Consider the following 17,128-nt stretch of genomic DNA (forward strand, 5'->3'; position numbering starts at 1 on the left):
TTCAACACGTTTGCATCAAGAATAGAAGAAACAGTTGACATCATTGGGGAACGCATGACAGAGATTTTCAGCATGATGAAGAACTTCTCAACAGTCTCCTCTTCCTCCAGTCAGCCTCCACCCCCTGCACCATGGTTCTTGGGGAACACACTATGAATGTTAATTATGATTATGTGTACTTCAAATAGTTAGCTTTATGTATGATATTTTTGCCTTTTGTTTATAAATAGATTGATTTCAGCGGATGTTCTTAATAAAGATTGTCTTTTGTTTATAAATAGATATATTTTTTGTTTATACATATGTGAACTACTCATTTTGAATGCATATGTTTATGTAATACATCCAAAATTCCATGTACAACCGGAGTCTGCAATGTGACGATAATATATACTAAAAACATTCATAATAAGTTACATTAACGTTATTATCATGAATTCACTACCTTATACAACCAATGACGAAAATACTAAAAATAAAACAACTGAATAAGCATACAACTCAACTGCATTCAGCAGAAATGAACCAAAACATGAAAAATTTCTACCAAATACAATTCTATATGCTTCAACCTGGCAACAACATCAAACATCTCCCAACGAGACATGTTCATCATTTACAAACTCCTGTTCAGTATAGAAATTACTTTGTCCTGTGATATTCTGAATCGGACCAGTGGATATCTGTCATTGTTTAACAACCATAATTTAGCACACGTTATAGAAAACTTAAGGTAATCACAATTATATAAGATACATAACACATACCTGGGTAGTAATAATATCATTCGACAACACTTGAGTTTCTGCATCGGCCACAGAAGTACATGAAAGAAACTGTTCCTTTTGGCGCTGTAGCGATGATCATTTTCCTAAAAAGTATCATAACACATTAATAATCAAGTCGATATTATTCTAAACTTCAAATAAGTAAGTAATGTTTAAAAAAAAAAAAAATACTCAAATAATGTATAACTCATACCAATTCTTTGTTTTTGTAATTTTTTCTTTTTAACCCTACGTACAATTTCTTCAACCTTCGATTGCTTTCTTCTACATGGAGGATGACCTTTGCTACGAGCTACCTGTGGACTAATAATTAAACTATTCCCCTTTTTCGGAGGACTGTCCCCATCTTGACTAGTCAAACCGGTTATGGAAGAGATGTTCACTTTTGTACCAAGCCCTCTCTCACTTTCCTTTTGCTCCAACTTTTTCCTCATGTCAATCATAAACTCCATCATCATATTATAATCTTCCTCATTGTTTGATGTCATATCCGCTACTGTTAGCATTAAATTAGACAACTTATCAAAACGTTGTCCTTCAATGTTGGTGCTCCACCTATTATAACTGACCTTAATTTTCGTATAACATCTGTTCACATTTTTCCTCCAACGCCGTAAAATGTATTTTTTCGAAACGTGTGAAACCCTTTTATGAATCAACACCATAATGGCATGTCTGCATAAAATCCCCCTGAACTCAAACAAATGACAAGTACAACGAATATCACACGAACTTTCTTCAAAGTATACTGCATGAGGAACACGACAACTACTACCTCCAAACCAAACACCTTCCAAAACTTGAAACTCCTCGCATGAATCACATTTTTTCAAAAAAGATAACTCACAATAAATCTTTCCCACAATCTCATCTTGAAACTCTTTAAACTTTGCAGTTGTGTATGTACTTTGAAATTGTTTCTCAATGGAGTAATTAGTTATGCATGGTATCCAAGATTTGAAAGATCTAAAATCAGTCTCCCTTTCTTTTTCCACATTAGCTCACAATGCATTATCATATTGTTCCACAAATTGTTTCAAAATGGTTTTGGAATTGACATACCCATCAAAAAATGCATGCATACTTTCACTACGTTGGGTAGTAGACATACCTGCCCAGAAAGTATCTTTAAGAAATGCAGACACCCATCGTACTCTTTCTTTGTACAATCCACATAACCATGCATTCTCGTAAAGGTTGTGCACATCAACAAATTGGTTCCACTACTCTTCGAACTCTTCACGCATAAAGGAATCATACACAACATTTTACAACTTAAACTTTATAGTTTCATATTCCTTATACCCCCTTAACTTTTCAGGCAGTTTCTTCATTATATGCCACAAACACCACCTATGTCTTGTACCAGGGAAAACAATCTCAATTGCATTTTGCATGACCTTATCTTGATCAGTGATTATTCTATCAGGAGCGACATCCACGCATTCAAGCCAAGAACAAAATAGCCATACAAATGTCTTGAGTGTCCTCATGAGAAATTAACCCATAACCTAACAACGTCGAAAGTCCATGATGATCAACCCCCACAAAAGCAACAAATGGCATGTCATACTTGTTCGTCAGATACGTTGTGTTGAAGGTGATAACATCACCGAATTCTTTATATGTAGCCTTATATCTAGCATCAACCCATTACACATTCTGTAATCGACTCTCTTAATTTACATCAATCATGTACCAGAAATTTGAATTCTCCTTTTGCATTTTTCGAAAATACTCAAGTATTGCCGAAGCATCTCCAACTCCAAGTCGTAGCTTTCTCATTTTTTCAATGTAGTTCCTACAATATTTTTCTAGAAACGTCAAATTTTCTACACCTCCTGCCTCAATTGAACATGACTGAAAATTTTTACACGGTCTAATCCCAGCCACATCATTAACTTCAAGTCGCCTTTTCACATAAGGTTGTATCATTCGGTTAACCTTGAAATATCTTCTTTTTGTCAGACTTGTAAGATTATGGTTATGTTCAAGTACAACTGATTTAATTTCCCATTTGCATTCACCATTCAAAGCTGCACAAATCCGACTGTTACAATTTGTTTTGGCAACAGGTTATTTTTTCAAGGTATTTCTGGACTTGCATCTCTCCTTTCCAGAACAAGAACATGCCACTATCACATATCTCATCTCTCCATCTTCGCCTCTCTTTGACGTACGTATCATTGCTTCAAATCCCATTTTGTTACCATACCGTTTGTAATACTTCACCAGACTATCAACTGAATCAAACACCATTCCAATATGAGGCTCTACTTCTTCCTCTGCACATCCCATATCTTCTAATTCATCACGTTCATTTTCCTGATCATTTAATAGTTTTATAATAGACAAAATTAGAATGCACTAATATAACACATCAAAAGAAACAATACGATACAATAAATTTAAAATCATGTTAATGAAAAAGTTAAGGTTTTGAGCACAATTTACCTCAACATCATTGAAATGAGGCAAACTGGACTCTTCCATAGTCTGAGGCAAACTGGACTCTTCCATTTTCTGTAATTTAATGCAAAACCAATACTAGTGTTCACGTTCACGAATCTGATTCATAACAATCACCAACAAATTTTCTCTATCAATTTTTTTCTATTGTAACATATATTCAATCCAAAATATAATACAAAACTAAATAAATGCATAAGTTAAATAAAAATCGGTTAACAACCTGGACAAATCTTTCTAATCTCCCTTTCTACTGTAAAAAGATTGTTTGATGAAAAGTTTATATGTTTTGTTCTTCTCACGGTAGCTGGAAAATGAGGAAAAAATGGCTGATCAGGAAGAAATGGCTGAGGAACGCAAACACAACACAGACGGCAACGATGAAGCAGAAGGGGACGAAGAATTTTGGCATTGGTTTTCTTTCGTTCGAAGAATTTTGGCACTGGTTTTTGGAGAAGCTAATGTTATTTGCAATAAAAAAAAAATTTATTAAAAAAACATTTCATTTTTGTGTGGACGGCCGTTCTTTACATAAGGGACGGCCGTCCAACCCTTACAGATGGCTATCCATAAATAATGGATGGGCGTCCATTAATTATGGACGCCTGTCCACACTGATGGGACGGTCGTCCACCATTTATGGACGCCGTCCATTGTTTTAATTTTATTTTTTAAAAGCAAAAGAATGGACGGGCGTCCATTACTTACGGACGCCCATCCACAATTAAAGGACAGTTGTGGACGGCCGTCCATAGTTTTTATTTTAATTTGAAACAACAAAAGAATGGACGGGCGTCCATTACTTACGAATGCCCTTCTACAGTGAAAGGACAGCCGTCCATAATTTTTGGACGGCCGTTCAAAGATTTTCTTTTTTGATTTGTAAAACCAAAATAATGGACGGGCGTCCATTTCTTACGGATGTAAGTCCAAAAGTAAGGGATGGCCGTCCACAATTGGTGGACGGGCATCCCCACAATTTTTTTTTTTTTAATTTTCATATTTGGGTTAAGGACGGATGTCCATTATTTGTGGGCGCCCGTCCAAAAGTAATGGACGGACGACCATCCTTAATGTTTATAAAATTTTTTTATTGTATTTTACTTATGGACGAACGTCCTTTAAATGGGGACGCCCGTCCGTCATATATGGACCCTGGTACATATAATATGGACGGGAGTCCATGTGAGTGAACGACCGTTCACTAGAAAAATCAAGCGTTTGGACTGCTAGTGTGAGTCAGGGGTACACGTAGGCCGGTACACATTTTTTGTGCAAAATATACGGTGTCCGTAGCTTTGTTGATGTTATAAATGTTTGAGTATAGGAATATTAAACCTGAGAACAAAGAAACATAAAACTACTTGAAACCGTGGTTTTAAAACGGCCGGTCCAACCAGGAACTAGTCTCTAATTTGGTCCACTAAATGGCTAAAACCTGTTTTAGCCATTGGACCGGGTTGACTTGGGGTTGAATCGATAGAAACAGTATCGAATTGCGATTCGACTGTCGAGTCAAAGATCAGATTTCATAAGGATGCCCATTCCAAAATAAGGAATGTTCGTTCATGTCCAATAAACACTTGTTACTAACAAGTAGAATGTCCAATATCAAACCCAGAACTCAAATTTTATTAATTATTAAAATTTTAAATTTTTATTACATCATGCTGATGTCCACATGATATCATTGGTTTGATCCGCCTATTGAACTAATTGGATTGACCCCTTGACCGGGTCAAGGCCCGGTCCGGTTATAAAAAATATTGCATGAAACTTGAAAAGTATGGCTGAGGTCGCAGCAAAGGCCCATACATTTCAGCCCAATTACGAAAAGTCTATTTTGGTCATTTTCATGGCCTAACAAATTAACGCGGTCCTGGTGGAACATCTTTAGACATTATTGTGGCAGAAGGCCAACCACTCGATTCTTAGAAATTTTGTCCGTTGAGGATGTGGTTCTGCTAAGCTCAATTATACTGGCGCAATATCACAACCTTGAAAATTTTGGCCTAGTTTCTGGGAGGTAAACGTAAAAGGACAAAACGAAAAAAACCAGCCTTGTATAATTAATATATATTTCTATTTACCGTATGATGTATCAAAGTAAACAGTCTCAGCTTAAAGACTTTGAGCTCAAAGACTAATTTGTCTCATCTATATGCAATGTATTTGTATCAATCAATTCTTGACAATTTAAAGATGCCTGGAAGCAATGGCGGTTCAAGTTCCTTTTCAATACCGCAACTGTTCAGTATACAGCACATCTTCATCTAACGACTTATCTCAGTCTCAGTCTCAGTCTCGTTTGTGCACCTTATTTTTATTAACTCTCCAAATATATATATATATATGAATATATTTATATACTGTATATATACTATTCAACCTCCATTTTGGAACGCTGTTTAGACTTAGACAGCTCCAAGTTTTTGTATCTTCCCCCATTTCCTGGTGATGACTTTTCTGTAGCTTGCGCTTGTTAAATTCTTCTCTTATTAATTATATTATATATAATCATGGAATATGTAGCTCTTCTGCTTAAGTCTCACTAATATTCATCTCTGAAACACATGGCCTTGACGATCTTTTTATCTTTGCTTCTCTTCTTGTTTCCCGTTTTAGCTCTTTCTTCTGTAGAATTCATCTTTAATGGATTCAAAGAAACCCAGCTACGAAATTCAGGAGATCTAGACCTGGAGGAGGCTACTGTTTATAAACGCAACGGTGCACTCAGACTCACTAACACATCCCAGAATGTTATAGGCCATGCATTTCATTCCCAACCAATACAACCCAAAAATTCTTCTTTCAATACACATTTTGTTTTTGCAATTGTTACTCAAACTCTAGGCCAAGGAGGCTATGGTCTTGCCTTCACAATCGCTCCTTCAACAAAGCTTCCAGGGGCTGAGCCTGAACATTACTTGGGGCTTTTCAACCGATCGAACGATGGCAATTCCACAAACCATATTTTTGCAGTGGAGTTTGACACGGTTAATGGTCATAAAAAGTACAGAGACACTAAAACAAACCAAGTTGGAATCAACATCAATAGCATGCTTTCGGAATATTCAGTGCTAGCTGCTTATTATGACCCAACACTGGAAGAGATTACCCTGGACAGTGGCAGTGCTATCCAAGCTTGGATAGAGTATGATGCTGTGACTACACTTGTGAACGTAACGATATGCCCTATGTGGAGAAAGAAACCCTCTAAACCTCTCATATCTCAACGCTTAGATGATCTTTCAACTGTTTTCACTGAAAACATGTTTGTTGGTTTCTCCGCATCCACGGGAGAAAAAGCAAGCTCTCATTACATCTTAGGATGGAGTTTTTCCATGAATGGAGAAGCTACTCCTCTCAATCTTTCACTGCTTCCAGAGCCACCAGCAGTTGAGAAGAGATCATCATCTAGTTTCAAACTCCACTTCAAGATTCTTATTGCTGTGTTATCCGCGGTTCTTGTTCTATTTTTGGGACTATTGCTTTGTTTCAAACTATATAGAAGGATAACACAGTTTGAGATTCTTGAAGATTGGGAGTTGGATTGTCCTCACAGGTTCAGATACAGAGATCTTCACATCGCAACAAAGGGTTTCAAAGAGACTGAACTGTTAGGAGTCGGTGGTTTTGGTGCAGTTTATAAAGGTGTGTTACCTTCAACTGGAAACCAAGTTGCTGTAAAGAAGATTTCACCCAATTCAATCCAAGGAATCAGAGAATTCGCAGCGGAAATCGAATGCCTGGGACGATTGAGGCATAAACATTTGGTCAATCTCCAAGGATGGTGCAAGCGAAAGAGTGATCTTTTACTAGTCTACGATTACATTCCAAATGGAAGCCTTAACTTTCTCCTCATCGATTCCAAAAACAATATTGTATTGAGCTGGGAACACAGAGTCAACATCATCAAAGGCATAGCCTCCGGGCTATTATACTTACACGAAGAATGGGAACAAGTAGTAATCCACCGGGACGTGAAGTCCAGCAATGTGCTAATCGATGTTGACATGAACGCAAGGTTAGGAGACTTCGGCCTCGCCAGGCTTTACGATCACGGTCAACTGTCGCACACAACAAATGTTGTTGGCACCGTCGGCTACATTGCGCTCGAACTAGCTCGAACCGGCAAGGCCTCAACAAGAACAGATGTTTATGCATATGGGGTTTTACTTCTCGAAGTTGCTACAGGAAAAAGGCCACTTGAATCAGATAATTTCATACTGGTAGATTGGGTACTGGAGTTTCAACAATTAGGTCAAATTCTTGATGTCGTTGATCCAAAGTTGGGTTCAGATTACGCAGTTGAAGAGATGGAGTTGATGTTGGGACTGGGGCTACTTTGCTGCCATCACATTCCTGAAGCTAGGCCTACAATGAGACAAGTTTTGCGGTATCTAAACGGCGATGACTTGCTTCCTTTAATTAACTGGAGTTCTGTTAATTCTCAACGTTCTAAAATGAGCTCAGGATTCCTGGAAATTAACTCTAAAGATTATTCACATATTTCATCCTCCCTGGGTGTCATCTCTGCAACTTCTTTAGATGCAGCTGGCAGATGAAGTGCCATCAAATGATCATCATACTGTTTTTTCTTTTTTCTTTTACATTTTCTTTGTGAATTGAATTCATAGTTACATTTTTGCGTACATATAATTGACTCTAATCTAGTTCATAATTGCATTCGTTTAGTGGGTTAATTCTTGTTTAATGAATTAGATAAATGTGATGCGGTGCTTACTATATCGGGCAATTATTGAATTTATGGTCCGTTTGGTTTATTATTCTGATACTTTTTAGAATAATATTTTGAAAAAAGTTAAATTAGGTGGATGTAGGATTTAAAAATTAACAAAAATATCTCTTATGCTTGTTTATTTAATAAACACCCCTATAATAAAATATTAAAAGTTAACAAAAACACTCCCAACCCACCTATTAAGTATGGATAGCCGACTATCACCGCTGGAGGGTCGCTGGGGTGTTTTTGTAATTTCTAAAAAAATATTTAGGGGTGTTTAATTAAATTAACAAATTTAAGAGGGTTTAAAAGAAATTGAATCATATAAAATATTATTTTGAGAATAAATCAATTTTACTGTTTAGCTTTATTGGGAATACTAATAATAGTATTCTCAAGAGTGTAACAAACGGAGCCTTAATTATTTCAAGTTGTTGATGTATGTTGAATCCACACGGTTTTATCCTAAAAAGTAGCCTCTAAGTTGGACATATAGTAGATGGGTTCTCATACTATTGTTTGATTTGGACTCTGGGTACCTCTGGACCTTGGTGCTTGCACAATTTTATCCTGAAAAAGTGTCAAGTGTCCTTGTACTATATCACCGAAGAAGACTCTCATCTCCTAACCGATATGAGACTTTAGCATCAACACAACTAATTATAATTTATAGATAATGATCTAAATGCATTCCAGATTTTTTCAAAGTTTTTTCGATTAATGAAAAATTTATTAATCAAATTGGAATATGATCTTAATATGCATATATTAACGATTTATTTATTCGAATTTATGAGACTGAAATTGCAGCATTGACTTTGAGAGATAAATAACTCACAAATATTAATTGTATGATTAGGCTGGTAATTAAATTCAAACTTGGATGACGTGGTTAATTATAAATCTAATTAGAATTATTAATTAAACAATTTAAATGGATTATAATCTTGCTCAGCAATAGATACTTTCAGTTATTTAACGACCAAAGCCTAGATGATGGGTTATTAAGTATTAACGTGTACACTGGAGTCGCTATCCTGTGTTGCCGCGTTTACCGTAAGGTTATAAACTTAGGGGTGTTGACTAGTCAAAGTCAACCCATAACTTAAGTGCCATCCAATTGAAGCCGTCACATTGAGACTTTAATATTTTTCAACGTTTTTAGCTTCCTTTTATTCACAAAATAACAATAATTATAATTAAGACGACAGATATCAATCAAACATAATTATACAACGAAGATAGGAGGAAGTTGCATAATGGGGGCTCTTTCTTAGCTTTGGTTCTTTAAACAGTAAATAAATAACATCAATATTATCGATAATATTATCAAAAAAGAAAAATATTACATTCATAATCATTTTTAAAAAATTTTCTCTCATAATTCCAATATGATTGCTTACAATTAATCAATTTATAATGAGTTCTACTTAAGTCTCACCTGATAAATTACGGTTGATCAATTATAAAATGTCACGTCAAAGTTACAAGAAGAGATTGTGGGTGTTACATTACTCTATCAAAAAATACCTATATACTCTCTTGTATAAACTTAAAATTTTATTTTGTTTATGTAATAACTTCTAATAAAATGAACGTGTATATATATTAAATCATGATACATGTGTATATATAGCCTAAGTTTGAGTCCGTACAAGCTCAACCAGATTTAACCTAGAAGCATCAAGCATATGTCAAAAAAATCATTCTAGAAGCGTCCAGAATAATCCTCATAAAAAAGGCAACATAATTGGATAGGATTCTAAAGTATAATATTCTACTGAGAGTAATACAACAGATTTTTTTTTTCTATCCATCTGTACAAGACAAATCATAAATCATCTTTAAATTTAAATTATGAATGACTCTTTAACTTCCAATTATATTGGAAGCTCTCATGTTTGATTGGTTTAACTTCCAATTATGTTGGAAGCTTTCATGTTTGATTGGTTTGGATGTGAGTTTGTTTCTTGTTTACTTGATCATCGTACTTGGTTTCTTCACTGTTAATAAATTAAAACTTTAATCCTCTGGGAAGATTGTATTTCTTTCACTGTTAATATTTCTGAAACTTGAAAGCTCTGCAAAAGTGGTCCTTAAGTAATGAAGTTACAGACCTCCTTCATGGACTTTAAACGAAGTCAATTGTGCGTTATTTACACGGCAATTTGTTCAACCTCTATGATAAATATGAGATCTGTATTCTTTACACGGCAACTCGAAGAACACTCTCCACCACATGTTCACAAGACTTGGACATTTAAATTTTATCACTTCCTGAACTGTATTACTCGGTAGCTAGCCATAATAGAAGGATCAAATACTTGCTTTCTTCTTGACTTTGACTTCTTCAAGTCTCTCGTCTTCTTTCTCATGAGTCAACTGCTTATATAATCATCCTTCTCTGTTTATACTTTATACCCTTTTCCTCTTTTTATTCTTTAATTCGTTTTGTATACTTGGCTGTTTCAAGTTAAATCAATTTTTGTTCAGTCAACTCTCTGAATTCCATGGCGATGGGAGTTGCGGGATTTTTTTGTTTCTTCTTTTTCTTACTCTTCCCGATTCTTGCTCAATCTCAAACTCAACCTACCAGTTTCATCTTCCAAGATTTTAGACAAGGTGAAACTAATCTTAGCCTTGACAGAGATGCAAGTATTATCAGGCCTTCTGGTTTACTTAGACTCACTAAGAGATCAAATAATGTCATAGGCCACGCATTCTATGTCAACCCAATACAAATGTTTGAGAAAAATTCTTCTTCTTCAGCTCAAAATGCTTATTCTTTCAGCACAACTTTTGTGTTTGAAATAGTTTCCCCAAGTTCAGGCCACGGCGGCTACGGACTTGCCTTCTTGTTGGCTCCCTCTAAGCAACTTCCGGGGGCAGATTACGGACATTACCTAGGAATTTTCAACCCAACGAATGATGGTAATGCGTCAAACCATGTTAGTTTTGTTGAGTTTGACACGGTTAATGGGTTTAAGGGTGAGTCGGACGACGATGGAAACCATGTTGGAGTCGGCATCAATAGCATGAATAGCCGGTCAAAACCAGCTGCCTATTATCACAATCCAGGTGACACGGATCATCAAGAAGAAGTGAACTTAGAGGGCAATGGGCCTATCCAAGCTTGGATAGAATATGATGGGGAAGAAAAGGTTTTGAATGTAACTATATGTTATGCAGGGAATCCAAAACCTGTGAAGCCTCTCATAAATTACCGGGGTATTAACCTCACAGACCATATCAAAGAAACTATGTATGTGGGATTCTCTGCGTCTACAGGAGATAGATCAAGCTCTCATTACATCTCAGGATGGAGTTTTTCATTAAACGGAAAGCCAGAAACCCTTAATGTTTCAGCAATTCCAAAGGCACCAAAGGAGAAAGAATCAACCCCGTATAACCGTCAAACTGTTGCTATTATTTCTTCTTTATGCGCTGTGACTGTTTTGTTGTTGGGGATATTGGTTTTCTTTTTGTTCTATAGAAGGTCTTCAACGTCTGAGATTCTTGAAGATTGGGAAATAGATTGTCCTCACAGGTTCAGATACAAGGATCTTTATGAAGCAACGAAGGGTTTTAGAGAGAATGAAGTGATTGGAGTTGGCGGATTTGGTGCAGTTTACAGAGGTGTGTTACCAACTAATGGAAGTGAAGTGGCTGTTAAGAAGATTACTCGTAATTCACTTCAAGGAATGAGGGAATTTGCAGCTGAAATCGAAAGCTTGGGACGTTTAAGGCACAAGAATTTGGTTAATCTCCACGGTTGGTGCAAGCAAAAGAATGATCTCCTTCTAGTTTACGAGTACATTCCAAACGGAAGCCTTGATACACTTCTCTTTAAACCCAAGAACGGCTTTGTGTTGAAATGGGAACAAAGATTCAACATAGTTAAAGGCGTTGCAGAAGGGCTGTTATATCTACACGAAGAATGGGAACAAGTGGTGATTCATCGCGATGTGAAGGCTAGCAATGTGCTAATCGATGCTGAAATGAATGCTCGGTTAGGGGACTTCGGTCTTGCCAGGCTATATGATCATGGAGGAATGTCGCACACCACAAATGTTGTGGGCACAATTGGGTACATTGCGCCTGAATTGTCTCGCACAGGTAAGGCCTCTGCGAGTTCTGATGTGTATGCATATGGGATTTTACTTCTTGAAGTAGCTACTGGACAGAGGCCTATTGGTTCAGGTACGTTCCTCTTGATGGAATGGGTGAATGAATGCCAACAGCTTGGTAGAATTCTTGATGCTGTGGATCCGTTGTTGAAATCAGATTACGCTGTTGAAGAGATGGAACTTGTTCTGAAATTGGGGCTCATTTGCTCTCATCAGAAACAAGAATTGAGGCCTACCATGAGACAAGTTATGCGGTATCTATGCGGGGATGAGCTACTTCCTTCCAACTATGATTGGAGCTCCATTGATTCTCAACAAGGATATGAATTGAGCTTCGGATTTTTGGAAGTGTTTTCTTTTGATACGTTCAAAGCGTCGCATGCTTCATCTTCCAATGTTGGCTTCTCTTCCAGTTCAATGGAAAATGGTAGATAGTAGTCGGTCCGTCTCAAAACTTTTTTCCTTTTTCCACTTTGTTGTTAGGACTTAGGAAGTCGATGAACACTCTTCCAAGTAGAATCTGTATACTGATAGACACTGGATATTCACATTGTTTTAAGAGATAATTGCAGTTTATAACTATTTGTCCATTAAGAAAGTTACATTCAACATCACAATCTTCAACTTGATGATCAAAAGGTGAACCTATGATGTTGTAGAATGGCCAAGTGGGCTGAACAAGTTCTGGTTGCACCATGGTTTGGTCTTTAATCTGATTGAATGACATGACCCGTCCCGACCTTCCTCATCCTATAGGATCTGGGCACTCCCACAAGACTCGGATGACCGAGACTTGCCATGTGGGGAAAACTATGAAACTTGAAATCCTATTTTCCTAAATATACTTTACATAAATAATCTGTATGAAAATGTAATTAGAAATATATGTATGAATAGGTACATCAACATATTTAGGAAGTTTGGAAAAATAAAATGCATAATCCATGAAAATCTGGAAAGAGAGTATCAAGTCTTGTGTAATTATAACAAAAACATAAGACTATTACAAAAGAAACATAAGCCTTTTTTTTTTTTTTGAAACATATGCCATAATACACACATGAGAAGATGTCAACGCATGACACAACCTTGAGCGGTGACTCATTGCTCAGCATGATCTCTCTGTGAACCTGGGAGGAGGAAAACATTTTTGAAAATGGGTGAGCTGAAATACTCAATGAGTGGGGGAAAAGGGAAGTTTGCAAAACATTCTTCAAACAAAAGTTATGGCATGCAATGACTCTTATGAAAAACTGAAAACAACATGATTCTATGAACATGATATGGTAGCAACTAATCATTCATGTATGCATGCATAACTCATTTCTAATTGTTCTAAGTATTGTAATCTGATCAATTAAAGTAACAACAATTTCTGAATCCTAGCTCATCACTAAATGTTGAAAACTCTTTTATGAGAACTTAAAGAATAACTGTAAATGCTTATGCTTCTAAAGACAATGTTTTCTATAAAACATCGAATGTTTCATATAACTGGTGCAAATTATCCATAATTGTTCTGATACTAAAAACTAAATCTGATTCTGAACATTCTAAAACTGAAAGCTGATTCTAATACTGTTATTGAAACTATTAACAGATATAGAAAACTGTAGGCTAGTATCTGAAATCTATAAACTGATATCCTACTCCGAAATAGTAAACTGATACTAAAGGTTCTCACCACGACTAGTACCCTGGGGAAAAATCTCAATACCTGGTGGGTGTCTCACACACAAACAGAGTTGTGAGAAACATCTCAATACCCGGCAAGATCTATCATCGCGTGGGCAGAACCTGAAGAAAACCATCTCAATACCTGGCGGACAAACTCAACACCTAGGCAGAGCACTAAATATCTCAATACGTATGCGCAGAGCCTGAAGACCGAATATCTCAATACCCAACGAATCCTGCATCATATGGACAGAGCTTGAAACTAGGGGATGGGTACTTCGTAGGGCGGTTATAGCACCACAACTATCTCATTTTTCTATCTCTAACCATCATTTTTCATAAAATATATGTCACATTTCATATAAGGATAAATCATGCCAACATATGAGATTTCATGGAAAATAAGGGTAAAATGCAAGTTTTTAAAACATACTTTCCAAGCATTTGACAAAATAAAGCTTGCCCAAAACTCAACTCAGCCGACAACATGCAGAGGGTATCTGACAAATAAAACATCTCACTCAAATCACCATTCACACATACTTCCAAAAGTGATCCAGCCGAGAGCATGCAAAGTCATTTATTATGCAAAAATCTCACTTAAAACACAAAACCAAAACACATTACAGTTCAGCTGAAAGCATAAGAAAAGCAATTTAAACCAGACTTCACAATTTTCTCAAAACTTTTATCAAGACATTTAAAATAGAATCACAACTTTCATCAAATATGCAAACATGGATTTAAGCTCTTGGAAGAAGATTTGGTTTAATCCACTCACAAAAGTTCAGCTCAACCCGAAAAGGCCCGCTCCCTCAAGATCTTCCCTTTCTCTTCCACCTAACAACCCGAAGCACCAAAGAATTTAGAGAAAAAGAAATGCACAAATTGTATGTGGAATGATATGCACTCTAAAATTACATGCATGTTACCCATTGAAGAAAAACTTGTGAGATCTCCTCCTTCCTCACTTAGCCGATTCTGACACGACCCGTCCCAAATTTCCTCATCCTGTAGGATCCGGGCACTCCCACAAGACTCGGATACCCGAGACGTGCCATGTAGAAAAACTGTGAAACCTATTTAAAGGACTTACTTTTTCTGAATAACATTATAGTATTTCCATTTCTAACATAAAAAAAAAAAAAAAAAGAAAAAAAAAAAAAAAAAAATAATACATGATGGAAACATGAGTTTTTGAAAAGAAATCCAAAGATACAATACGACGTAAATGTAAAACCCACATAAAAAGATGTCGACGCGTGGCACAACCTTGAGCCGTGACTCACTGCTCGCATGATCTCCCTGTAAACCTGGGGGGAGAAAACTTTTTTTGAAAGGGGGTGAGCTAAAATACTCAGTGAGTGGGGGAAAAGGGGAAGTTTGCAAAACATTCGTCAATAAAAGTTATGGCGTGCAATGGTCCTTATGAAATACTGGAAACAACATGATTCTATGAGCGATATGGTGGTAGCTAATCTCCTGTATGCATGCATAACTCATTTCCAATCGTTCTAAGTATTATAATATGATCAATTAAACTGATAACAATTTCTGAATCCTAGCTCATCACTATATTGAAAACTCTTTGAGAACTTAAGAATAGCTGTAATGCTCATGCTTCTAAAGACAATGTTTTCTATAATCATGCTACAAACATTAAATGTTTCATATAACTAATGCAAACTATCCATCATATACTGAAAACTGAAACTATTAACTGATACTGAAAACTGCAGGCTGGTATCTGAAAACTTTAAACCGATATGGCCTGTTTTGAAACAGTAAACTGATACTGTAGCTTTTACTGTTACTGAAAACTATAATTAATATCTTATTTCGAAAATTGGGGCTATACTAAGGCTCTCTAATATTTTGAAAACTCATATTGAACTATCGCTCATAACTGATACTCAAAACTGAATGCGATTTTGAACATTCAAAACTGATTATGATATTAATAACAGAAACCCGTCACCGCAACTAGTACCCTGGGGGAAAAATCTCGATACTTGGTGGGCATCCCACACACAGGCAGAGTTGGGAAAAACATCTCAATACCCGTAAATCTATCTCGCGGGCAGAGCCTGAAGAAACCATCTCAATACCTGGCGGCCAAGCTCAACGCCCAGGCAGAGCACTAAATATCTCAATACGCATGCGCAGAGCCTGAAGACCAAATATCTCAATATCTAGCGAATCCTGCATCGCGTGGGCAGAGCCTGAAACTGGGGGAATGGGTACTTCGTAGGGTGGTTTTAGCACCACAACATACCATCATAATTCTCATATAATGTGTCAAGAGTATATTACGTATGTGCTTATAAATCATACATATTGACATAATATTTAAATCGCATATAGGGGTGAAACTGCAATTTTCAACAGTTTCAAAAACTGACGGTATAACCCAGATTAAAAATTACTTCAACATCATGATCTTAGCATATAACCGATACAAATCATAAGCAAATATCACTTTTAAAGTCAAAACTCATATAACACGTTATAATGATAATTAAACCCAGAGCAATAATAATAATAATAATAATAATTCATATAAGGATAAATCATGCCAACATATAGATTTCATGGAAATAGGGGGTAAAATACAAGTTTTTAAAACAATATCTCAAAACTAACAAATTCACCACATTTATATATTACCAAGAAATCATATCAACATCACAAATCTCAACGCATATGCAGTTCAACCAATTTCCAAGCTCTCAATTGTAACATTTCCTTTGACATGAATATATCAATACATGGGTGAAAAATTAAAACTGTAAAAAAAAAATATTTTCAAAACTGACAGTTTAGCCCTTTTCAATTACTCACTTAACTTCTACCTTCCTCAAAAAAAAGACGTCACAACCATGAAACCTTTACCAAATTAGGAAGTTTATCAATACAATTATGAAACCCAGATTTTATGATCACCAAAAAAAAATAATAATTTAATCCTTACAAAACAAAGGGGTTATAGCAATATATATAATATATATATATAATTATATTATATAATATATATAAGAAACCATTATCCCAAGGATGTCTACAATCATAAAGGAGAAGTACTTTTTTTTTTTTTTGACTTTCAAGACTTACTATTTCAGACATTCTATAAACTATACTCATTACAACAAATAGCATTCAAACGTAGTTGTTCATAACATATTTTATCTTATTTAACAAATCCCAGCAACTTACCAACACACTGCCCACCTAATACACATCATTGAAACCAATTGAAAGCATTCTTCTACAATAAAATATCCCAAATCCAGCCGAAGCATGGGAGAACAAGCAACTCACAC

The 17,128-nt window shown here is 36.0% G+C and overlaps 2 protein-coding genes across 2 annotated transcripts; both read left to right on the forward strand.

Moving 5' to 3' along the window:
* Nucleotides 1-5,830: 5,830 nt before the first annotated feature.
* On the forward strand, nt 5,831-7,825 carry LOC116105999 (lectin-domain containing receptor kinase VI.4-like). The gene has a single exon (XM_031392367.1). It carries the CDS (start codon nt 5,831-5,833, stop codon nt 7,823-7,825), a length of 1,995 nt encoding a protein of 664 aa, XP_031248227.1.
* Nucleotides 7,826-10,439: 2,614 nt separating this feature from the next.
* Nucleotides 10,440-12,829, forward strand: LOC116105873 (lectin-domain containing receptor kinase VI.3-like). The gene has a single exon (XM_031392267.1). It carries the CDS (start codon nt 10,515-10,517, stop codon nt 12,564-12,566), a length of 2,052 nt encoding a protein of 683 aa, XP_031248127.1. The 5' UTR covers nt 10,440-10,514; the 3' UTR covers nt 12,567-12,829.
* Nucleotides 12,830-17,128: the final 4,299 nt, after the last annotated feature.

Source organism: Pistacia vera, unplaced genomic scaffold (genome assembly GCF_008641045.1).
Source record: "Pistacia vera cultivar Batoury unplaced genomic scaffold, PisVer_v2 Contig507, whole genome shotgun sequence".
Taxonomy (NCBI): domain Eukaryota; kingdom Viridiplantae; phylum Streptophyta; class Magnoliopsida; order Sapindales; family Anacardiaceae; genus Pistacia; species Pistacia vera.